Source organism: Diorhabda sublineata, chromosome 5 (assembly GCF_026230105.1).
Source record: "Diorhabda sublineata isolate icDioSubl1.1 chromosome 5, icDioSubl1.1, whole genome shotgun sequence".
NCBI classification, from domain to species: Eukaryota; Metazoa; Arthropoda; class Insecta; order Coleoptera; family Chrysomelidae; genus Diorhabda; species Diorhabda sublineata.
In genome coordinates, this window is record NC_079478.1 from 20,225,736 (window position 1) to 20,251,336 (window position 25,601).

Genomic DNA, 25,601 nt, shown 5'->3' on the forward strand with positions numbered 1-25,601 from the left:
TTTTCTTACTTTTAGGATATCCCCTATATAATAAAACGAATTATAATAAGACACCAGTGTTGTCATGTTAAAAAATGTCTTTGGATATGAACGATTTTCATTTAAAATTAAAAACTTTGTAAGTTTCAATTTTTATTGAAATTAAATTATTAGTTTCATAAAACAATATTAGAAACGCGATTTAATAAAAAAAATCGGTTTATTGTACCTACTTTCCAGTCTATTCGTCACTGTTTTGAAGAATTCATTCATTTAAAGAAAATTATCCTAAAAAGTGTGGCAACGCCGGCTACAAGTACCGCGTAGTTGTATATTACCACTTGACAGTTTTAGGTTAGAAACAAAAGTCCTCAATGTTCGTAAGTTATATTGAGAAATATCCACATACAATTTGATGTACAATATTAAGTTTTTCAGATTTTTAAGGACAGAATCATGTCACAAAGCGTCTTTAATATTAAATGTCCTATGTTACTATAATATTGATGAAAAAAATAAATAAATAGATGATGCTAAACGGCTTCAATAGATTAGTCTAAAATTATAACGACCAGTTTATTTTTTATTACGAAGTTGGTATGCCTGCAATACATAGAGATAATTCCTTGATACGAGGGACGTTTAAATTATTTTTAAATTAGTTTTTCTAGTAAAAATTGCCAAAAGTGATCCTATTTACAATAGAAATTTGTTTTATTTGAATATTTCTTTCGGGATTACTGGCCAATTGTTGATAGACTTACCTATTCGTTGAAACCAAAATAATTATTTGAAATTTTGATGCATGCAAGACGATACACATTTAAGAATCACAGTTTTCGAAACTTTCAAAGAAACTCATATGATGCTTCGCAAATTTACAAAAATAATTGGCTAATTTCATTTATACAGTTAAAAATTTACCGTCAAAAGATGCCAAAATATCATTTGATATCCCTATTTAAAACTCCTTATAGAAATTTTTCTTAATCCGAGGAAAACAAAGTTTGGCAACATTGTAATGACCACACACAAATGACAGTGTAATGTATTGAACTTGGCGGTGTAGTCAGATTGTTTGTTAAAAATCGAATATGATAAGAAAAAGTATTTACGAAAAAAAAAATATTTCTTTTAATCCGAGGACAACAAACTAAGTTTGACAACATTGTAATGACCATACACAAATGACAGTGTAATGCAATGAACTTGGCGGTGTAGTCAGATTGTTTTTGAAAAACTATCAATTAAAAAAAACTTCTTTTAATCCTAGGAAAACAAACTGAGTTTGGCAACATTGTAATGACCACATTGGCGGTGTTGTCAGATTGTTTGTTAAAAATCGAATATCATGAGAAAAACTATTTACGAACAAAAAAATATTTCTTTTAATCTGATGAAGAAAAAAACGTTTGGGAACATTGTAATAATTTAGTTTATTCAATTTTATAAACTCTAAAAAAAATTCGATGATTCGATGGAAAAATAAAATGAGAATTTCGCGATGTTGCCAAACATCTAAAGAAACTTTTGAATCAATTTGGAGCGTTTGACAAAGATAAAAATAGAGATTTCAAATATAACATCCTTTTCTAGGTGATATAATTTAAAAATGAATTTCCATTTCATTTAGAACCTTATGATTATTATGTCTAATATATTTATTTATTTAAAACGTTTACAAAATCGTAAAAAACACTCGTTCTCTGCTTCTACAATTATCTCTTAACCTTCATAGCATTCCTCAAGAACGTTTTAAACGAAAAAAAAAAAAAAATAATTTGGCTTTTGATATGATTTTTATTTAACAACAAAAATGTTAAAAACGTTTGAGCTGCTTCGTTTTAATCGTTTCTAAATAGGATAATATATTAAAATCGAATTCATTTATTCGAACCGAGAGAATCACAAATCGAATTAAAACAATCTGTGTATATATTTAATAGATTGTTACTTTCTTCTTTTTTATCGGTAAACGTCAATTTATTTGTCTATTAATCGAATGTAGTTATTAGATTTTAGATACTCTTCAAAAATTTATCGTTAAAAAAAATGAAAAGCATAATAGAGAATTTTTACCAAATTTATAGAGTTGATTTAAAAATGAAGAATACACGAATCAGAAGTTTTAATTTGATTATATTTGTTGTGCTACGATATAACCTCAAATTTGAATTCGTTTAATGGATTTCTGTATTTTACGAGGCATATTAGAAATGTTTATTATAAAAAACTTTAAGTTCATATACGAGGCCATGATTTCCGTCTATTATGGGGGAAATTTGAAATGTTTATTGACAAAAATGGAAACTTTGTCCTAAATAGCGAAGCCATGATGGATTTTCGTATTTTATGGGTGAAATTCTTAATGTTCCTTATTGAAGCAAACAAATTTTGTATTCATACTTATTGTACGGGGGCATTTAAAATATTTATTATTAAAACCTCAAATTTTGTCCTCAATAGCAATTCCATAAAGAATTTCCGTCTATTACGGGGGACATTAGAAATGATTGTTATTAAGAATGAGATCATGAGTGTTTTACACCATTTACAGGAGAAATTCGAAATGTTTTTTAATAAAACCTCAAAAATTAACGTCATTTACAAAGTCGCGATAAGTTTACGTGTTTTACGGGGTAAATTCGGAATGTTTTTGTTTCGAATAAGAAAATTGCGATTGTTAGTAACGACAAAATTTTTTTCCTATCATACCTTTTATTTTTTTCTATTCCGATTGATCATTCGTTTTGAAATTAAATTTTTTTCCTATAAGGAAACTTTTAGGCAACGCTACGTTTCATATTAAATTTAATGAGTATTTTTTTCGCTTCCATATAAAAAAAAAACAAAATTAAAATGCCCACCTTCCCAAAATATATTTGGGAAAAAGGAAAATTAAATTCAGCTACCACAATGAAAAAAAAATTTCGATACAATATTATCTAAACGCACAGTAAATAGTCCTCGGAAAATTTTATACAGGGTGTTTCATCAAAAAAGAAAAACGTTGATTTTCAAAATATATGACAATAAAAAAACGATTATGTCCGAGCAATTGGCAACATTGTAATAGTAAAAATGTCTTCCATAGAAGGTGTTAGTTACAAGATTATTTATTTTAATTTATTGTCGTTAAATATCAATAAATTATTCGATTAATAATTCTACTAGAATATTTGAGATATTTGTACGAAATTTTTATTGCAGTGTTGCCAATGATTTCGACGTAATAGTAAGAAAAGTGAAAAAAAGTCGCAGTCAATAGTATAAGACAAATAATTGATCCTGAGATGCTCAATACGAATAAAAAAAAATAAATTTGTTCAAAAATGGAAGCATTTTTCGAAAATTATTAAAAAAAATATTGAATGTACAAAATTTTGTTTTTTTGGCATAATTTTGTACTAGAATTTAAATGATATTTATATAGGACGTTTAAATGAAAAATTTACTTGTGCCTCTTTATACTTATTCTAAATTTTTCAAATAACTTAAATCGTATATACAAAAAAAATAAGAAACCAACAAAATATATATAAATATATGTATAAAATTATGACCAGATATACATGGATTTGCGTTTTATTAAATAGGTAAAATGGATTGTCAAAATATTTACAAAAAAAAATAAAATAAATCAAAAATTTGTAATTTTTGATGTCGTATAATATAGTATTAACAACGACGAAAAATACGGGCAAATCTCGTTCGTTTGGACAAAATAAATTTAAATAATTATAAACACATGAAAAATGAGCAAAATATATATTTAATTTTGAAGAATTATCATAATAATCAAAATGGAAAGTACAAAAAAATCGCCAAATCAGCAGTAGTTTACATAAAATATTATAACGGGTAAACAGCCACACGCCATCTAACGGTTCCAACCACAATATAATGACGGGTAACTCCATCTATCACCGATTATTAAACTAATCGAAATATTTATTATTGAAATATCAAATTTTATTCTCAATAGCGACGCCATGATGGATTTCTATATTATACGAGGGACTTTAGAAATGTTTATTACTCAAAACATCAAATTTTGTATTTATTTGCGAGACTACGATAAATTTACGTTTTTTACAGGTTATATTAGAAATGTTTATTAATAAAAATGAAAACTTTGAATTTATTTATGAGGTCAAGACCGTTTTATAATCGTTTACGGGTGAAATTCGAAACGTTTTTAGCATTAAATCGAAAAATGAAAATTTGACAACACAAAGTTGAGCTACCCTATATATATATGACTATAAATATATTATTTCATGTAACGTATTTGCTGTACACCCAAAATTTATCCTTAAAGACATATTGGAGAGATTGGACCACAAAAAGTGAAACTTTTCTTTGAAATTTTCCATTTTTTTCGAAATTGTTTGTTTATCAATAGTTTTATGAAAATTATGTAGAAAAAATTTTTTTTCCCAACACTTTTCAATTTAAAAGGAAATATCATTTCACTTCGAATTGTTCGGACTCTTTAATTATTTATTTTTTACATATATCGAGCCACCCTGTAATGTATGGGTTACAATTTGACTTTAAAAATATTATTTTATGTAACGTGCTTACTATATTCAAAAAATTTACCCTTAAAAGGGATGTTTTTAGCTTTAATTTGAAAAATGAAGATTGGGCCACAAAAAGTGGGATTTTTCTACAAAACTTTCCAATTTTTTGTCAAGATTTTTTTCAAAAGTGTTCATTTATCAATAGTTTTATGAAAATCATGTAAAAAAATTTTTTTCTCCAACCCTTTCCCATTAAAAAAACTATCATCCAGATGAATCTTTATTTCTATTTTTTGCTTTTATCGAGCCACCCTGTTTATACCGATTAATATTTGACTTTAAATTAAAATATTTAATAAATGTATACTACAAAAATGTTTTTTCATTAAAATTTTTCATTTTTTGAAGAATTCTAGACCGAATTTTCAAAATCTTTCAACTCTATATTTTCCGGTTTTCAATTCGAATAAACAAATAATTCAAATTTATTAAAAATAGTTTATCAGCATATTAAATCCAATTTCTCAAATTTTTTTTAACGACCATTTTACCTATAAAAAAAACGAAAAAAAAAACCAAAACAAACAAAAACAAAACCAAACACTCACACTGATAGCACAATTTTGTTTTCCCTCATAGTTCGTTCATCAAATTCCGCCCTTTAAGCCGGTTATTTTGTCTTCGGCAAAGGACGTACCAAATAAAGTTTTTCACCTTGTTTGTTCGTGTAAATCGGAGCCCTTTGATAATGATCCACCAATTGATCCAAAGTATGGAATTTTCGTTGTCCTATGCAATAAAGGGCGCCCTCAACGTGAACCCGGAAATGTTTATTTCTACCCGGAGCTTTCAAAGACACCGAATAATCGCCCATCTAAAAACAAATAAAATAAAATATAACAAAAAAACCATATTATTAAATATAATTCCGTTTTATTTGTTATCTCACGATTTGTTGAGCTCCTATAGGCACAATAAGAGCTCTTAAGCCATCTTCAAGGCCAACGGATCACTTTCCTTCAAGTATTCAGTCCTGTTGGGGTCCTAAAAACGGATTAAATAGAAGATTGATGTACAAATTTGTTTTATTAGGAATCAAAACTTTCTGATAGTCCTAATCAGTTGACTTTTCAGCTCTTGAGCTCCTATTGGAGGGATAAGACTTCCTCAAGCATCTTCACAAGCCAGGAAATCAGTTTCCTTCAAATGTTCTGTCCAGTTTGGTTCCTAAAAGTGGACGGAGTAGAGGATTAATATTTTGTTTTATTAGTAATCCAAACTTTCCGATACTTCTAATTGGTTGGTTTAAGAGCTATTGAGCTCCTATCGGCACGATAGGACCCCTCCCACCATCTTTCAAGCAAGAGAACCAATTTCCTTCAAGTCTTCTGTCTGGTTAGGGTCCTAAGAGTTAATGAAGTGGAGAATTCATTTGCACAACTCTATGATACTTCTAATCAGTTGATTTTTGAGTTCTTGAGCTCCTATTGGAGGGATAGAATTTCCTAAAGCATCTTCACAAGCCAGAAAACCAATTTCCTTCAAGTCTTCTGTCCGTTTAGGGTCCTAAGAGTTAATAAAGTGGAGGATTGACTTGCACAACTCTATGATAATTCTATTTGGTTGATTTTTGAGCTCTTGAGCTCCTATTGGAGGGATAGGACTTCCTCAAGCATCTTCACAAGCAAGAGAGCCAATTTCCTTAAAGTCTTCTGTCTGTTTGGGGTCCTAAAAATGGATGGAGTAGAAGATTGATTTGCACAACTCTATGATAGTTCTAATCGGTCGCCTTTTAAGCTCTTGAGCTCCTATTGGAAGGACAGGACTTCCTCAAACATCTTCACAAGCCAGAGAACCAATTTCATTAAAGTCTTCTGTCCGTTTGGGGTCCTAAGAGTGAATGAAGTAGAGGATTAATATTTTGTTTTATTAGTAATCCAAACTTTCTGATACTTCTAATTGGTTGCTTTTTGAGCTATTGAGCTCCTAATGGCATAATAAGATCACTTCAATCATGTTTCAGGGCACGGTGCAAATTTCTATTGAGTTTTCTCACCAGTTGGGATTCTAAGAAGAGTTTGATGTGTAGTTTTAATCCGTGTCTTGGATTTTCATGGGGTGCTGGTTTCTTCACAATTTCCTAAAAAAAAAACATACTCACATTCGTTTCGCTGTCCCTTATGAGGAAATCTCCGTCGTGTCCATGCTGATTCAATAAATTATCGCAAACGTATCTAGTGATGTTACCATAATACCAGGGTTTGTCGATTAAATGTGGTTTATCCGTGATGGATACTTGAGATCGTTCCATGGAGGTTTCCATTGTGTTGGGTCTGTTTCTTTCTTGCAAAGGACGGTCGAGATAATCGTTCAATTCTTGTAAATAATTTCTAGGAACCAAACCGATTTGTCCTTGCGAATTCCTAGCTTTGTACCTGTAATGAATCGATTAATAAAATTATTTTTTTTAACCGGAAAGATTACTAACCATTCCGGATCGCTGGCTGGTCTATCTAATATTTCCAATCGATCACCTTTTTCGAACGATAATTCTTGTTCGTTCGAAGAAGAAAATGAATACAAAGCCACTACGATATCTAATACATTCTCCGCCATAGCGTAAGTGTGGACAGTATCGTCGATATCGCCTTCTTCTTGGGTATAATTCGATGGAAACCATCCGGATATGTTGCTACTTTGACCCCTCCACCACCCTATTGAAAATTTTATGAAATATGATCGAATAAAATATTTTTTTTTCTTACCATCGTTGCTCTTTTCTAAAATAAGTATCCTAGAACCTTTAACTAACGACAATTCGTCCGGCTGTTGAGCTTGATAATTATATTTGACAATGGCGACTCCTATAGCTTCAGAAGGATCTGCCGGTAGACGTCTGGCCATATTAGGAGATTCTACTGTACGGGAAGGTGAATTGTTCGATGGAAGAGTTTTGGAACCGGAGCCTTTCTTAACCTAAACATTTAAAAATCGTTAAATACAAAGTTTCCACAAAGGAAAATACACCAAAAGGTTTTTAGATACTCTAATCCATTCAAAATATTTAAATAGAGATATTTTCAAAATTGGTAATTGGCATCATTGTGAAACAAAATAGAAACCATTAATGAAAATTGTTGATAATGAAAAAAACTTGGGAATATAAAATAAGTATACATCTGACAGGAAACAATGAAGAAGTAGATGATTATCGATTAAAATAGTCCCTGTAAGAATTATTTAAACAAACTTGACAATATTTTACATTCCTGGTTGAAAAAATGATCAAACTTATGCCTATCGTACCTTTTTCTTCTTGGAATGGATTTTTATATTGAAGATATGTTTGGAAGGAAGAAACTTAAGTGACAGTACACCAAGTACCAAAATAGTTGAAAGAACCAGAATAATATATAATATAGACACAGTTTCAAATCATTAAATGGTTGTAAAGATAATTTTTATTACGTAAAGGTTGGTAAACAAAAAAAACAGAAAAACCACAACAAAAGTTACAATAAGCAAAATGAGACTTATATCTAACATTGGGTAAAAGAATACTGAAGAATATTGATGACTATAATAGTCCCTGTAAGAATTATTTCAACAAACTTGACAAAATTTCACATTACTGGACAAAATGATTGCTTTTTTCATATTAAAAGACTGTATTATAAATAAATTATAGCAAATACATTTTAAATGTAAATTGTGTGTTCACTAACCTTTTTCTTGATGCTATCAAATAATGAGGGCTTTTCCTTTTTCACGTAATTACTTGGCACATAACCACCTTGTCCTCTTGAATTTTGTACTTTCCACCAATGTTTGGAATCGTCTAAAAGTATGTATCTTTCGTTCTTCTTAAGATCCAATTCCTGTGGCCCTTGGTGTTCATAATCGTACTTTGCAACTACGTAACAGATATCGTCTTGTCCACTTTTGCCTAATAGAACGAAAATATCCGTTACGAGTCGTCGAAATTTATTCAACATTTTCAAAACTATTATTTTTAGGTTAGATTCCGTTTTTTCTTGTGTGTGACTATTTTCAAATTTACTATCATGGTATTGTCTGATTAAACATTAAAACGACGATAAAGTACGTCATTATCAGTGGATTGTAAATAAAACGAAATAAATATGCTAAAAGTGATAAATAAAATTAGGTGGGTGCAAAAAGATAATAGTTTAGTCTTGTCCTTAATTGCTTTGTTTAAAAAAAAAACAAGATTAAACTGTATAGCCAAAATAATACAGTAAAAAAATCTATTGGATAAGATAATAAATTGATTAAATATTTTGTGAAATTATTACTATTAATCACGTGACAAAACAAAACAATAACTACTTCTGAAGTACATTGACACCTAACCTCACAAAAACTTTCGTTTTTTAACCTCTGACGTCATTCGAGGATTTTACAGGGGAAATTCCAAATGTAATATAAGCTGTTATAATGACGTTTTTTAAAACAAAAACTCATATTTTACTTGAAATAATAATAATAAAACAAGTTTTTCTAAGAAAAAATGATGCTATAAAATAAAAAAAATATTCTTTTAAAAACTGTATTATTGGTTACTAAATCACCTCAATATTAAATTTCTTACGCCCCTATAATCAAATATTTCTAATCAATATCAAAGGATTATCACTAATTTACAACTGCATCATCGTCATAAATACAATCAGAATCGATAATTTTAAAAATGAGTGTGTACAGAATGTTCTGAAAGGATGTATTAAACTAAACAAAAAAAATTATTCTACTTATATAAGATAACACAAAAACGGAAATTAAATATGATTTAAGATAAATATTACTCGAAATAGGGTTTTCTTATATATTTCAATTAAATTAAAGCAAGCATTGTTTGAATGCATTGGGATATTTACCGTGTCTGACCGGTGTAGCCATTGGATGAGGAGAAATTCTTGCTCCGTAGTTATTCCAAGAGTGCTCCGGCATTCCACGTATAGATCTGGTTTCCAACATGACAACAAGCACAAATAACTAGTGCTAGCTGATATACATGCATCTATGCTACAACAATTTGCATAGCTGCAATGCTTAAAAAAATATAATGATGGTGTTAACATGCTCAAATAGTAAATAATATTTTAATCCAGTATTAATTGATACCAAAAACGACATTAATAAAAAACAAATACTCATATTAAAAATATTAATTAAAATCGTTTATATTATCGCGATATTCATTATACTAACTTTATTTAATCACATTGTTTATTAAATACGTTTTAATATATAGGCAATACAGGAAAAAAATTAAAAAATCACTTCCCATGGTATCTACTCTCGGATTAAAATGTTACATACTATTTTCGAAAATAAAATAAAAAACCTCATTAAGCTAGGCTATCATCGAGAACCTTAGATTTTTTTTATCGTACGTGACTCACTAGGGATACTATCAAAACAATAATGGATAATCTCTGCAAGGGGGAGCATTAAGATTACCCACAGGCAGTTTTAAATGGGGTGGGACCAAAACATAGCAATATCGAGCGATTATCTATAGTCTACTTACCAATTTTCAAACTTGACATATTCCTCGACCGCTCATATGTATTTTCCACAATGCACCATTCAACAAAAATAAAGATTTATCACAATAGAAGATAATTTTCGACATAACAATCGCAATGAGCAGCAGTGGGAATATCTATAAGGAAATGTTTGGTAGGTTGACGAGATGTCGCTTTGTCGCCAAGGCCATTAAAAAACAAATAGCGCCTAATTCAAATTTGAAAAATGAATTTCTAAGAAGTTAATACAGTTTTAATAATTCATATACTTCAGTAAAAGCAAATATCTAAAATTTATACGATATAAATAAATATTGATTACTCGATATACCGTTTTCTATAACAAATAAAAGGTATTTTATAAATTCGGTAGACTTGGCAAACAATTCATTTCGTTGGAAATATTATTAATAAACTTTGTTATAGAACTCATAGAAAGTTTTAAAAACAAAAATAAAGGATGAAAATCAGAAAATGTACATAAAAAAGTAGATAATAGTTTCTTTTCGTAATGAAAAATATGATTGATATTTTTTTCCATTGAAACAAAATTTTTCTATTTCTCACTACACGATTAAATACTTTTATATATATATTTTTATTATTTATGATTATATTATTTAGTTCACCCGGTGTAACTGTCTTAAAAAATCAATGACAGTTTTCGAGCAAAAAACATGGATTGACATATATTTCTAGATTTGGCGCTAAAAATTATTATCTGGGATTGGCTTAAACTTTAAAAAATTAAGTTGGCTAACGTGAAATTTCTAAATGACATAAGGAAAGTAAAGATTTTTTACCCGAAATATTACGGATTGTAACGAAGGTGGCACGATTGTATCAAATTTTTACTTGATACCCGTAATGTTACCAACTTTCATAAGTACCGGCAGTAACATCTATCAAGTCTTTAGAGCGTGTCTTGTAATTTTTTTTATTAAAAACGTTAGAAGAAGTTGTTAAAAATAACGGCGGAAGGCTCAAAATGGGCGATAAAGGTGATGCAGAAACATTCGACGATGCAGTAGAAGAAAGAGTGATAAATGAAGAGTACAAAATTTGGAAAAAAAACACACCATTTCTTTACGATTTGGTAATGACCCATGCCCTAGAATGGCCTTCTCTTACTGCTCAATGGTTACCAGACGTTACTAGACCCGAAGGAAAGGATCATTCAATACACAGACTTATTCTCGGTACACACACTTCAGATGAACAAAACCACCTCTTAATAGCCAGTGTACAATTACCGAATGAAGATGCTCAATTCGATGCTTCTCATTACGATAATGAAAAAGGAGAGTTTGGAGGATTCGGATCAGTTTCTGGTAAATACAAATTTACAATTTTATTATTTACGTTTCGTTAAACTGTTTTAATATATTATAGGTAAAATTGAAATAGAAATTAAAATAAATCATGAAGGAGAAGTAAATAGAGCTCGTTATATGCCTCAAAATCCGTGTGTTATAGCTACAAAAACGCCATCCAGTGATGTACTCGTTTTCGATTATACAAAACATCCCAGTAAACCAGATCCGAGTGGGGAATGTCACCCAGATTTAAGATTACGTGGACACCAAAAAGAAGGTTACGGTTTATCGTGGAATCCGAATCTAAACGGTTATTTATTATCAGCCAGTGATGATCATACTATTTGCTTATGGGATATAAACGCCACTCCTAAAGAAAATCGTATTATAGATGCCAAAACGGTTTTTACAGGACATACGGCTGTCGTGGAAGACGTAGCTTGGCATTTATTGCATGAAAGCCTATTTGGTTCTGTAGCGGATGATCAGAAGTTGATGATATGGGATACAAGGTGTAATAATACTAGTAAACCGTCCCACACTGTCGACGCCCATACCGCTGAAGTAAATTGCTTAAGTTTCAATCCTTACTCGGAGTTTATTCTAGCTACCGGTAGCGCGGATAAGACTGTAGCTCTGTGGGATTTGAGAAACCTCAAACTTAAATTACACAGTTTTGAATCTCACAAAGATGAAATATTCCAAGTACAGTGGTCTCCGCATAACGAAACAATTTTAGCTTCTTCTGGAACGGATAGGAGACTCCACGTATGGGATCTGAGTAAAATAGGAGAGGAACAAAGCCCCGAGGACGCTGAAGACGGTCCTCCAGAATTGTTATTCATCCACGGGGGACATACAGCGAAAATATCGGATTTTAGTTGGAACCCTAATGAACCATGGGTGATTTGCTCGGTTTCTGAGGATAATATAATGCAAGTGTGGCAAATGGCTGAAAATATTTACAATGATGAAGAACCTGAGCAACAAGCTTCCGATATTGAAGCTACCGCTAGTTAAGTGATTAAAAGTGGACTTTTTTTTTCTTCTATTACATCTTTTTTTTAGAAGTTTGTATGGTAAAGTTTAATCCTTTAATAAATTATCGATTATATTTGACGTTTTTTTTGTTTAGCAACTAATTTATGACCAGAAATATATGTTATCAATAATTGTTCAATATTATGTTATTTTTTAATCTTATCTATATGAAATCATTATCGGAAAATTTTTTTCTTCTTTACTGTGTGTCAAATGTACACGTTTTTTCCATTATTTTAAATTTTTACGTCATTTTATGCATTAATGCACTGTTGCCAGACTTTGACAATATTTCTTATGGAAAAAAGTGAAGAGAAATATGAAGAAAATATATTAAAAAACATGGAAGAAATTTGGGAAAAACAGGATATATGAAAAATATTTGGAGGAATATGGAGAAAATTGAAAATATGAGGAAATGTCAAGAAATCTTAAGGAATATGGGAAAATTTAGGAGGAATATAAAGGATTCTGCAAATATATGGAAAAATCAGGAGAAACTTTGGAGAAATATGGATGGAATTGAAAATCATGGAAGAAATTTGAAGTAAAACAGAAAATATGAAAAATATTTGGAGGAAATTGAAAATATATGAAGAAATAAGGAAAAATAACAAAAAATCTGAAGGAATATGGGAAAATTTATGAGGAACATGAAGGATTCTGCAAATATATGGAAAAATAAGAAAATGATGAGAAATTAGTAGGAAATTGAAAATATATGGAAAAAGTGAAGAGAAAAATGAAAATATTTAGAGGAAATTGAAAAATATGGAGAAAATTGAAAATATAAGCCGAAATAAGGAAAATTTTCAAGTAATTTGAAGGAAAATTTAAAAAATGTGGAGAAATTTAAGATAAATATGAAGGATGCTGAAAATATATGGGGAAAGTGATGAGAAATTAGTAGGCAATTGAAAATATATGGAGAAGTGGAAACATATCAACAAATCTGGAGAAATATGAAGGAAACTGAAAATATATTGAAAAACATGGAAGAAATTTGAAGGAATATGGAGGAAATTGAAAGGTATGGAAAAATGTGGAGAAAGTGAAGAGAAATTTAAAAATATTTGGAGAAATGAGGAAGAATTTCAAGAAAACTTAAGGAATATTGGAAATATGTGGAGAAATATGGATGAAAATGAAAGGATCTTAGAAAATATGAAAATATATGAGGAATTTTTTAGAATATTGGAGAAATACGAGGGAAACTGAAAATATATGGAAGAATAAATACGAACATTAAATTATTTGATGTTTATTCTATTATATATTTACAACTGAAAGTATTTTTCCTATTCAATCAAATATTAGGAAAAGGATCGCGACATCACTTGAATTTCAATACTTATGAAGTTGGAAATAACCTCGACCGATTTTGGATTTTTTCGAAAAAAACAAAAATAATTTTTTCAATTATAATACAAACGTCAAATACTGAACAACAAAAAAAATTGATAATTTCAAAAAGCAATATATCATAGCAGTCCCAATTTCATAAATTATTTATAAATGATTAAAAAAAAAAAAGAAAAAAAAACAACAATGCGCTTGGATACTTATTGGATACGAAAATTTCATGTAAATTACAAAAAAAATCTACATTAATACGATACACTTCTTTTCTTCGACAAGTCTTATTGGTAACTCGAAATTGTTATTAATGAACAAAAAACAAATAGTATGCAAGCTCATTGGATCAACAGCCTTCTCCTAAATAATTTCACCTTACAACAAAAACCACGAATTATACAGACTATTATAAACCAACACAAATCGTCAGTAATACAAAATTCGTATCGACAACGTCAATCACGTCATATGTCATCGCAAACACGTCATATGTCAACTAAATTATGTCATGTCGATTTAATCATGTAATGTCACCGCAACCGCTTTGTATGTCACTTTAAACACGCCATATGTCATATTTTATCTCAATCACGTCATACGTAGCATAAATAGTAAAACAAAATGGTTGACTATAAAGTAGAAATAGAGATATTTTTGACTGAAACGAACTTCGTTATAAATAAAAGGCTCTACAAGGATCATCAAAGGAGTTTGAGCGCTCAAAAAAATTTGGTAGTACTGTTAGAAGACTGAAGGAGAAAGAGGTTCCGAAAGGCTCCACAAGAATCTCCAAAGGAATTCCAGTGCTTAAAAAATTTGGTAGAAAACTCCAAAAGGCTCCACAAGAAGAATCATCAAAGGAGTTTGAGGGCCTAAAAAATTTAGTGGATATGTTAGAAGACCTGTTTGAAGGAGAAATGGGTTCCAAAAAGATCCCCAAAGGACTTACAGTGCTTAGAAAATTTGGTAGAAGACTATTCCAAAACCGAATTGGTTCCAAAAGGCTCCACAAGGATCATCAAAGAAGTTTGAGTGCCCAAAAAATTTTGTAGAAATGTTAGAAGACTACTTAAAGGAGAAATGGGTTCCAAAAGACTTCACAAGGATTCCCAAAGGACTTCCAGTGCTTAGAAAATTTGTTAGAAGACTATTCCAAAACCAAATTGGTTCCAAAAGGCTCCGCAGTTATCATCAAAGGAGTTTTAGTGCCCAAAAAAGTTGGTAGAAATGGTCGAAGGAGAAATGGGTTCGGAAAGTCTTCACAAGGATCGTCGACGGAAATAAAGTGCCCAGAATATTTCATCTACATGGCGGAAGACTACTTCACGGATATATGAGTACAAACAAGCTCCACCGGTTGAAATCATGGGGATAATTACCTATCCAGATGACCTATCGATCACAATAGAAAACCTCCTCAAAGAAGATCAGTTTAATCAATTATCGACGATTCTCGCCCTTATACAGTCCCCATATAGTGTGGACGCACATTGTACAACCACCATACTCGCCAGATCTGAAACTTCCTTCAATCATTGTATATTTATTATTGTATCGAAGGTTAATATTTTTAAGTATGAAGTCGTTTTGGCATCGGTTTATAAAACAGTCTGGAACATTGAAAAAAAAATTAATATCATGATTCATATAAATTACAAGGTAAATTGTCACAAAATCTGCGCATGACTTTTATCGCATCACAACATTTAACCGGAAGTGAGGATTTTCCGTTATTTTTTACCGTTTTTAATTTTCACGTTTTCTGTATAAATAATCCGTATAGTTCTCACAATATTAAAAAAAAAAAAACTAAATAAATAACTAGGGTCGCAAATCATGCTCAGATCTTTTTTTTATTATTATGTACGATCATTTTAAAAAAATTTTTATTTCGTATATTTTTGACTTTAATTTATAGTTGAGGTCCTTTTTGTACATTTAAAAATTCTATTCACACAATTATCAAAATATTCCAATTAAGATTCGATTTTTTTTGGAATCTTTTATTTTCTCAGAATGTTTCCGAAATGTCACAATTGTATAAAAACTGTGCAGTTTCCCTCCAAAAAGTTCATAATAATGTAAAAATTTGATTTAGAATATTTCCAATTATAATTTTCAAAAACTTAAATATTTCGTTTATGCGTAGAAAATTTACTATTTTAGTTCCATAGAATCAAAAAATGTTCCAAAAATTGTGAAATTTTGATGGGAATTGTTCTAAATGTTCCAAAAATGTCCTAATTTGAACTAGAAATCTCCCAAAACAGACTAGTGTTCCATATAATGTGCCAATTGTCCCAAAAATAAATTAGAATATATCTAAAACGTCATAATGTTCCAAAAAATGTACAATTTTGAACTAGGAAGGTTCTGAAATGTCATAATGTTCCAAAAATAATTTAGAACGTATCTAAAATGTCATAATGTTCGAAAAAAGTACAATTTTGATGTAAAATGTTCCAGAACTTATCTAAAATGTCATAATCTTCCGAAAAAATGTACAATTTTAAACTAGTGTGGTTTTGAAACGTCATAATGTTCCAAAAAATGTAAAATTTTCATGTGAATTGTCGTAAATGTTCCAAAAATGATTTAGAATATATTTGAAGTTTTGATGAAGTTCCAGGAATGTCTATTTTGAGCTAGAAAGTTATCAAACTATACTAGTGTTCCATAAAATGTAAAATTTTGATGTCAGAACTTGTGCAGAATGTTCCCAAAAAGTCATAATAATTCAGACATTGTACAGATATGGCCTAGAAAGTTAAGAAAAGGTCATAATAGTTCGGAACTTGTACGGAAAGTTCTCAAAAAGTCATAATAGTCCAAAACATGTACATATATGACCTAGAAACTTGACAAAAAGACTTAACGGTTAAGAAATTGTACAAATGTCTTAGAATGTTCCTAAAAGGGTTATAATAGTCCAGATATTATAATAACTTAATAATTCAGGAATTGTACAGATTTGATTGATAACGTTTCAAAGGGTCGTAATAACCAATTAACCATAACCAAACGGTTCAAAATATTACTTTTAATATAGATAAAATATTAATTTATAAAACGTTGCAATTAATACAGTATTCCGCGAAAATTATCAATGATTATCATACTATTTCAAAATTTCGTAAAATTATCGATATAATCAACTGAAGTGTTTGAATTTGTGTGAAAATGTCTCCTAAAAAATAAAAAAAAATCTGGTTTACTTTAAAGCCCAAATCGTGGTATATATAAAAATATATAATATATATATATATATACATGTTTAAATTAAAATGAACGTACATATTTAAATATATGTATAAACGTAGCGTTTAATTATAAAGTGAAGAAGCGACGCCCTATCACTTTCTCTCTCTTTCTCTCCCATATTCATTCTCTCCCATCCGTTCTTTCGGTTACTTTTCCCAGTGTGTGGCTAATGATGAACAGATTTTTATTTATTATTATTTTTTTTTGTTTTAATAGATTTTGTTTGTTAATTTTAATAATTGAACGATCAAAATTTGAAACCCTCGTTTGGAACGTTCGTATTGGGATCAAAAGTGAAACCGCTTTCGCCGCTTGTTGGCGCTATATTGGAATCTTCGACTTCCTGAAATCACAAAAAAGAAAAAATGAAAATCGGTTATAAGCGAAAAAAGGAGAAAAAATTTTTTTACCTCTCCGCCGAAATATTGTTCTATAATTTCGTAAGCCAATTTGTATATATCGATGTTGTCGTGATTTTGTAGATTTTCGATTTTATCTAAACCGTTACATTCCTCGATCATCGTACACAATTGATCGGCTTGCGGACCTGCCAGTTTCAACATGTTGTTAATACCATCGAGGACGATCTAAATAACAAAAAAAAACAACAAACCGACTTGAGTATAAAAAATTTATATATAAATCTTTCTATTGGTGCTTGTTATGAACACGACATAAACCGCAAAGCCGGTCCTGTTCTTTTATTCGATTTTCGATTTTTTTATATTGTTTTCAAAGAATCGATATTCGCCTACTTTCTAGAACCGAATTATCGAGAAATTCTTTTTTTCATAAATATGCGATAGTTTATCAATGAAAAATGTCTTTTTCTAAAATCGAACTATCGAAATATTCTTGTTTGTATAAATCTACGATTTTTTATAGACTAAAAATGATTGAAACGTCACTTTCTAGAGCTGAATTATCGAGAAATTCTTTTTTGTATAACGGAATCAATCACTAACTAATCAACACGTAAAATAAATAAAAAGGGGTTAAATACGTACCTGTATAACCATGGCGTCTTTGCAATTGAGGAGATCGCAGAATGGGGGTATGACCCCTTCCTGTATCAACCTGGCGACTTGCTGTTTATCACCGCCTATCGTCAAATTGCTAATAGCCCAAGCGGCTTCCTTTTGCGTTTGGAAATCGCCCTTTCTGAGATTGAGTATAATTTTAGGTAAAAGACCGGCGTCGATGACCGCTTGAACTTGGGATCTATTACCAGCGGTGATGTTCGATAAGAACCAAACGGCTTCTTTGCATATTTTCTCTTTGGGGTGCACCAATAATGATGGGAAATGGCTGAGAGCATCGCAATTCAGTACTATTTGAGTTTGTTCGTCTGTACCAGTTACTATGTTACCGACAGCTCGAAGTGCCGCAGTCTGTACTTTTACTTCTTTATGGCTAAGTAACGGAATCAGTTTCGGTACTACGCCGCTATCTATTACCATTTGAATTTGACTATTACCGCCGTCTGTTAAATAACTTAGAGCCCAAACCGTGTCGACCAAAATCTTAAAGAAAATGAAACGAAACAATGAAATGAAATACAACTTGTACATAACGATATTGAAATATTTTATGAAACACAGAGTTAAAAGGAGCGTGAACTCATTTTACCACAAGGGAAATGGACTATGTTGACTACCACAAAGTTAAGTCATTAATAAACTTATTTTATTGGACTGGAAATGAAACATTTCGATCAAGACAAAGTTAGAAAGGCAATAAACTGATTCTACTGAACTGGAAATGAAAAATTTTAGCCAAAACAAAGTTAAATCATGAGGACCTGATTTTATTGGTCTGGAAATGAGATATTTTGATCAAGAAAGATTTATAACACCGATAAACAGATTTTACTGGACTGGAAATAAAATATTGTGACTAACACATAGGTAAAAGGTTGATAAACTATTTTCACTGGACTGGAAATGAGATATTTCGATCAAGACAAAGTTAGAAAGCCGATAAACTGATTCTACTGGACTGGAAATAAAAAATCTTAGCCAAAACAAAGTTAAATCACTGAGAAACTGATTTTATTGGACGGGAAATGAGATATTTTGATGAAGACAGATTTATAACACCGTTAAACAGATTTTACTGGACTGGAAATAAAATATTTCAACTAAATCAAAGTTAGAAAGTAGATAAAGTCACTTTACAGGACCAAAACTGAAATATTCAACAAATACGAAGGAATCAAAGATCCAAAATATAAAAAACATAATCAAATAACTAAAGACATATAAACAACATCTTATCTCACAATTGTGTATCAAAATATAAATTCAACATCAAAAATATTTTTCACCATATAAAAACCACAAATTGATATTATAAAGTATGTTATACTCACGTTGACGTCAGTATGATGAATTAAAGCATTCAAAGCTGGCAAAAGTTCTTCTATCGTCCTTATAGGCGGCGGCGGGTCCTTATTTCTGCACAAATTCACAATAACCCACGTGACGTTCCTCAAAAACGAAATAGGTATTTCGGGTTTAATAAATGACAATAACGGATCCACTACGCCCAATTCTATAACGTAATCTCTGAGAATAGGACCATCGCCTATTATGTTACCTAAAGCCCAAACGGCTTGTTCACACACGTTTTGGTGAGGTGAATGGAGAAGCATGAGGAATAACGGTACCGCTCCAGCTGCTACAACCTTTATACATACATATAAAAAAAATTAATTATATATATATTTATATATATATATATATATATATATATATATATATATATATATATATATATATATATATATATATATAAATATTTCATTAACAGTACCTTGTTTGTTTGTACTGATGTACCGGATGCAATATTGGTTAGAGCCCAAGCTGCCTCGAATTGTAACGATGGACTATCTTGTCTTTCTAAACATTTAACAAGAATCGGTAAAATTCCGCTATCAATTAGAGCGTCTATAGGCGGATTTCTATCTGAAGAGAGCAGTTTTCTAGCGGACTGTACTGCCATCAATTGTACTGACGGATTATCATCTGTGGCTGCTTGTTCAACTAGCTGTTCTAAATTGGTGTTTGATAAAGATTTTTCAATGTCATCTTCATCTGTTGAATCAGCGACCGGTACATTACGTCTTTTTTGTAAAGTTTCTTCGCGTTTATTCTTCCTAAGTTCCACTGTAACCTCAGTCCTTCTTCTTCGCATCTCCTTAAAATATTATAGAATAACTTCGAATTGTGAGACATTGTGACACAACTTGTAACCAGTACCAGTACAAATGTTAAATAATTTCTGATTTATATCTTACAAATTTCTCTTTTTTTGAAGCTTTTCAATAATTTGATTAGATAGTTCTAGTATTTCATAGTAATAATGATCAATTTTTATTGAATAGACGATATCGAAACATGTCAAATTGTATGGAATTTGAAACAAGTAATAACAATAGTTTGTTTTATTATTTTGTTGAAAGGTCACAAAATCATACTATTGAACAACCAACTGATAATTAATGGATAAGATAATAAACGTTAAAATTAGACTAAACAATATCTTGTAAAATTGAAAATTTTCGTGAATAAAAGTCAATGTTATGGATTGGAAAATTTCTATAATTTTTTCTCTTTAGTATATTTCAATCATCATATTACTTATTTGAGTCTAAAAATATAGAGGAAACGTTGTTAATAAGGATTAAAAAATTGAATAATATCATCGGGTTTTCTATCCCTTCATTTTAAAGATATAAATGAAATTTACTTGTTAATTGGATATATCTACGTCAATTGTTTATTATGAATATACGTTTAATCTATTTATTAATTTTTATAATTATTTTAATGGATAGATGACTCATAATGTTACAAATAAATGTTCGTATTAAAAAATTCTTGACATGTGGATATGACCTGAAAAAATTGGTAGAGGACAAATACCTATACTTAAATTAGGAAATGAATAAAAATTAATATGTCTAAAATATTGAATTTCTACTATAATAATCGAAATTACTTACATCTTGATCTTTTCCTTTGTTCTTAAAATTTTGTAGACGATTTTTGTAAGCAGCAGGATCCGCCATTTTTTACGATTTTGACAATGCCAAACACGAGGAAAAAGCCGGGTTATTATTTTGAATATTCTATTTTAATTATCTTCAACTAATGTACATAAATAGTTTTGTATAATAATAAAATTTCAATTATCACTTCCCCGAAACCTTGTTGGTCGAAGTATCTAGTTGTTTATAACTTTAGATAATAGCTGACCACCATTTTCCTAGTAACTTTCTATTTTTAAAAGTAATTTAACCTGTAACCGATTAGTGGAATTGATTGATTATGTTGGCAGTAAATCTTCTTTTTTTCTAACACGGATTTGTCTAATACGAATTGTTCGTTAAGCTACTTTCATTATAAAAAGAAAAATCTTAATAATAAACGAATTTAATTTATTTCAACTTAAATTATACATTAAATTGAACTTTCGGAGTAATCTTCTCCTTTTCTTTTCTATTGATACTGTTTGCTGGAATTAGTACCACTCCACTGAGTAATACTGCTCCTCCGGATAATATAAAACAATATTTGTAAGATCCCGTATATTGTTGTAGGAATGAGGCGGTGGGAATTCCTATAAAACTAGCCAAACCATAAAAAAGTATGGTAATACCAAAAGCATTCGTCAAATTTTCCAAACCGAACATGCTCGCCAACAGGACTGTACGTAGTGTTGTGAAACTAGCTTAAACATTTCAATTTAATAAACGAATTTTTCGAAATTAGCTAAAACTAACCTACACAAAATCCATATATTACAGTCGAAATGATTTGCCCTAATAAATCGGTCCAAAAAGCTGAAGCGAATATGGACGCACCGCCAACAATTAGAGTTAAATAACTCACTATCATTGGATCCAACGAGGGCCAGAAAGACAACAACCCGCACGCCACGCGTCCCAAACAATTTGCTAACCCCATAAACGAAAGTAATTTCGTCGGCCAACCGTCCTCCAATTTTAGTTCTTCACCTAAAACCGTCTCGATACATCGGAAAAAGAAGAAGAAAATTTGACAGACGCGTCACTTACCTCTTTCTACGATAAAAACAAAAGGTGCGTAAAGACCGATCATCGTTAAAAACGAGCTGAAAGTTAATATGTCAAAAGAGACAGATTTGAGAAGATTTAGATCCAACATTGTCGCTATAACTCGAAGTACTGCTTCCGGACAACAAACACACTGTTTTTCTTCTTCTATATCCTTTTGAGTAATTACTCTTGATACCGATAAATGATAGCTCTAGAAAATTCAACGGCTTACACGTCAATTTCGACGTCATATGTAAGACGACTTACTATATTTTTTGGAAGTTGCGCACTACCAGTTTTTAAATTGACATTAGTATGCGACTGATTGTATTCCGGAAGTCGAGATAAAGATCCGAATTGATACAAGATGTCGTCTCTGTACATAGGTCTATTAACGTTTTTATTGGCGCGACACAAAAAGCTCCAACAACTGTTCCATTTACGTTGGCACCAATTACAGCACGCTTGACAACAAGTGATACCGCTGAAATAGAAACAAGTAGCTTGAAAACAGTGTTGCCAGACTTTTTTTATAATATAGAAGAAATGTTTTAATAAAAAACTAAAAGTGGCTTGGAAAAGAGGAAATTTCTCCCAAATATTGTCCTTGATTAGAGAACATAACCTTTAAAAGAATTTTTAACAATAAAGCTTAGTTTGCCTCTCAGCCCCCTTCGAAGTTATAACTATTTTTCCAAATATTTCCGAAAATATTGATTTTAGAGTGAAAAGTTTTGAATAAAAAATGAGGCTCATAAAAAACTGTACAAAAAAGGTTACAATTTTTTACGTTAACCTATTCTTTTGGATGTTATGAACAAAAATATCTTGACTGGGTTCAAATTGATTAATTTTTTCGTAAAGGGTTATATAACAATTATAGAGGGAGGGTTTCTAACGATCGATAACGCTCGTTAACAAATTTAGGGGAGGTTATGTTAGGTTAGGTTAATCAATTCGAATCCTGCCGAAATATTTAGGATTATAACAGTCAAACGAATAGTTATACGTAAAAAAGTATATAACATTTTTTATAAAGCTTTTTATGAGCTTCATTTTTCATTTAAAACTTTTTTCCCTAAAATCAATATTTTCGGAAATATTTAGTAAAATTGTTATAACTTCAAAGGGGTTTTGGGGGGAAGGTATGTCGGTAAAAATCTTTTTAGAGATGATTTTCTTCAATCAAAAAAAACTAGCGAAAATATCAGCAATATCCAATAAAAATTATTGTAATGAATATAAATATTGGAATAGAAATCCTTTATGTTGAATCTGACAACACTGTTTGTATTTACCGAAAGCAGCTTCGACAGCAATTCGAAATGCAACAATTGACGTCTTCCGATTTGGTATATACTGATGGATAATCGGAAAAGTTTGAGAACGCGCGACTAAATATACTTGCAACTTCCGTATCCGGTAGTATAGCTGAAAACGAATTTTAACGTTTTTTTATCAAATAAAACATTTAGGAAATATATACAGAGTTAAATGAATATATATATATATATATATATATATATATATATATATATATGAATATATATGAATATTCTTACGTTATTTATATCGAGAAATGACCGTACGTAAAGTATTTTTATCGGATTATCGTACTTACCGATATAAGTGGACGGTTCGTTCTGTGTTTCAGATAAGAACACTTCAGTGGTGTACTCCGATATTCTTGGATAAACGATATTATGAAATTGATCGAACAATTTACTAACTTTATAACCACTAATTGACTCATCCAAAGTAAATGATCCGATGGAATCAGAATCATCGTCTTCCTGATTTTTAATATTTTCGACAACGATCGTTGGCTTTATAGGTTTCAAGGCTAACGTTAAGAGAGTTAGCACAAAAAAAGATCCTTCAAATGAAATAATTTATTTTAGAACATCGAATATCCGTATCAACGGTGTTGCCAATTGCGGTTTTTATTTTTCATAAATGATTACACACTGATTATAAAAAAAACAAAGTAAATGTCGCAGTTTTTTTTCTAAATTAAAGCTTTATATTAATATTGCGGTGTTATCAAACAGTTTTTATTTAAATCCGATAAAATTTCGACATTTCCCATTTGTGAACGTATAGAGATATTTTACTTTATAATAATAAACATAATGAGATTCCGGAATTGCCAAACGTAGTTTTTTTTCGTAAAAAATAAAAAAATATTTCGATTATATAAAAAGTAGTTTTTAATGACGTCTAGCGAAATAAATGAATTGCTGTATAAAATTACACGGTTGCCAAACTTAGTATTTCACCATTTAAGTGAAGTAAACTATGGATTTAATTTTCTAAATCCGGAAACGTGATGTTGCCAAACGTAATTTTTTCACAGTTTTAGAGAAATTTAGTGGTTTAATATAGATAACGATAATTTTACGTGATGAAATGATATTTTTATTGAATTTCAATTTACCTACCACTTATAATTAAAAATTTGGTTTTCCAGTGATAGTTTCCCAGTAGATAGGCTTCTTTGAATATCACTGGAAAACCCATAATTCCAGCCGATACTCCGAGAACAGAAATGGCCGTCGCTAAAGCTCTGTAACGCTCAAAATAAAATCCTACGTCCAACAACATCACCGTATATACCATATCAAAGGCAAATCCTACTCCGAAACCAATTAAAATAGTAAATACGATGAAATTTTCCACGTAACTGGCTATTAAAAATAGCAACATCGCTATTATTGATCCAAGAAAACCAACAATGCGAAATCCGAATTTGTTACATAGAGCGCACGCTACTGGACCTAAAAAATAAATTACTTAAAAAAGAAACGATGAATTTTTCGTTTTACCCGATAAATAGTAAGATCCGGTCATGTAGGAACTAATCATGGCAACGTTGCTCGTTTCTGTATTAAACGTATCAGCAATCTCACTTAGAAATATTCCGAAAGTGTAACAAACACCGTCCATGAGAAAATAAGCGATGAAAGCTATTACCACTATAAACCAACCCCACCCTCCATCGGGTGGTATAAAAACGTAATGTTGAATTTGATTAGCTTCGTTTGTAGGTAAAACAAGACATCTTGCAGATCTAGATATTACGAAATTTTATTATAAATAAAAAAAGATAATTTTTTAACCGAAATTAAACGCCGTTTATATTTATTTTTCTCCCTAATTATTGATTCGATTCTATTATTAAACTATCAATTTTCTTACTTCATTGATCTAGAAGTTCGTACAGATCTTATTGATAGTTTTCCATCTTGAACAGATGGAGCGTGTGACGAAATATTTTTTTTTGAAGATCCCGGTTTATCTTTACTCTTCATTATTTTGTTATAAATCACTGGGTTGTTTATAAATTTTATTTAAACGCACGTCAAATTTGACGCACGATATAAAAAAATACCCATTTGACAAATATAGTAGATATAATTAAAATTTTATACTATGTGATCGTGATGTATAGTGTGTTGCGTACGAAGTAGTTCGTACGAGAACTCTTTTT

At 30.3% G+C, this 25,601-nt stretch overlaps 4 protein-coding genes across 8 annotated transcripts; 1 reads left to right on the forward strand and 3 right to left on the reverse strand.

The window, feature by feature from the left end:
* Positions 1 to 354: 354 nt before the first annotated feature.
* On the reverse strand, positions 355 to 10,213 carry LOC130444402 (cytoplasmic protein NCK1). 5 transcript variants are annotated; one of them, XM_056779518.1, is made up of 7 exons: positions 10,060 to 10,198; positions 9,404 to 9,577; positions 8,231 to 8,451; positions 7,271 to 7,481; positions 6,994 to 7,219; positions 6,667 to 6,940; positions 355 to 5,379 (listed from the first exon to the last, which is right to left on the reverse strand). In XM_056779518.1, exons 2-7 carry the CDS (start codon positions 9,501 to 9,503, stop codon positions 5,176 to 5,178), a joined length of 1,236 nt encoding a protein of 411 aa, XP_056635496.1. In that variant the 5' UTR covers positions 9,504 to 9,577; positions 10,060 to 10,198; the 3' UTR covers positions 355 to 5,175. The 5 variants fall into 5 exon arrangements, with proteins under 5 accessions (XP_056635496.1, XP_056635497.1, XP_056635498.1 ...); XM_056779519.1 differs by having other exon boundaries at positions 9,404 to 9,551; positions 10,060 to 10,190; XM_056779520.1 differs by having other exon boundaries at positions 9,404 to 9,546; positions 10,060 to 10,183.
* Positions 10,214 to 10,862: 649 nt separating this feature from the next.
* On the forward strand, positions 10,863 to 12,487 carry LOC130444318 (histone-binding protein RBBP4). Its single transcript, XM_056779400.1, has 2 exons — positions 10,863 to 11,388; positions 11,450 to 12,487. The coding sequence occupies exons 1-2, from the start codon at positions 11,046 to 11,048 to the stop codon at positions 12,391 to 12,393; spliced, it is 1,287 nt and encodes a 428-aa protein (XP_056635378.1). The 5' UTR covers positions 10,863 to 11,045; the 3' UTR covers positions 12,394 to 12,487.
* A 1,162-nt stretch (positions 12,488 to 13,649) lies between these two features.
* LOC130444554 (importin subunit alpha-3-like) lies at positions 13,650 to 21,341 on the reverse strand. Its single transcript, XM_056779757.1, has 6 exons — positions 21,038 to 21,341; positions 19,846 to 20,229; positions 19,403 to 19,717; positions 18,039 to 18,554; positions 17,442 to 17,618; positions 13,650 to 17,374 (listed from the first exon to the last, which is right to left on the reverse strand). Exons 1-6 carry the CDS (start codon positions 21,101 to 21,103, stop codon positions 17,279 to 17,281), a joined length of 1,554 nt encoding a protein of 517 aa, XP_056635735.1. The 5' UTR covers positions 21,104 to 21,341; the 3' UTR covers positions 13,650 to 17,278.
* Positions 21,342 to 21,487: 146 nt separating this feature from the next.
* On the reverse strand, positions 21,488 to 25,422 carry LOC130444463 (uncharacterized). Its single transcript, XM_056779587.1, has 9 exons — positions 25,310 to 25,422; positions 24,937 to 25,181; positions 24,553 to 24,888; positions 23,733 to 23,987; positions 23,410 to 23,542; positions 22,379 to 22,595; positions 22,112 to 22,322; positions 21,818 to 22,051; positions 21,488 to 21,765 (listed from the first exon to the last, which is right to left on the reverse strand). The coding sequence occupies exons 1-9, from the start codon at positions 25,420 to 25,422 to the stop codon at positions 21,488 to 21,490; spliced, it is 2,022 nt and encodes a 673-aa protein (XP_056635565.1).
* Positions 25,423 to 25,601: the final 179 nt, after the last annotated feature.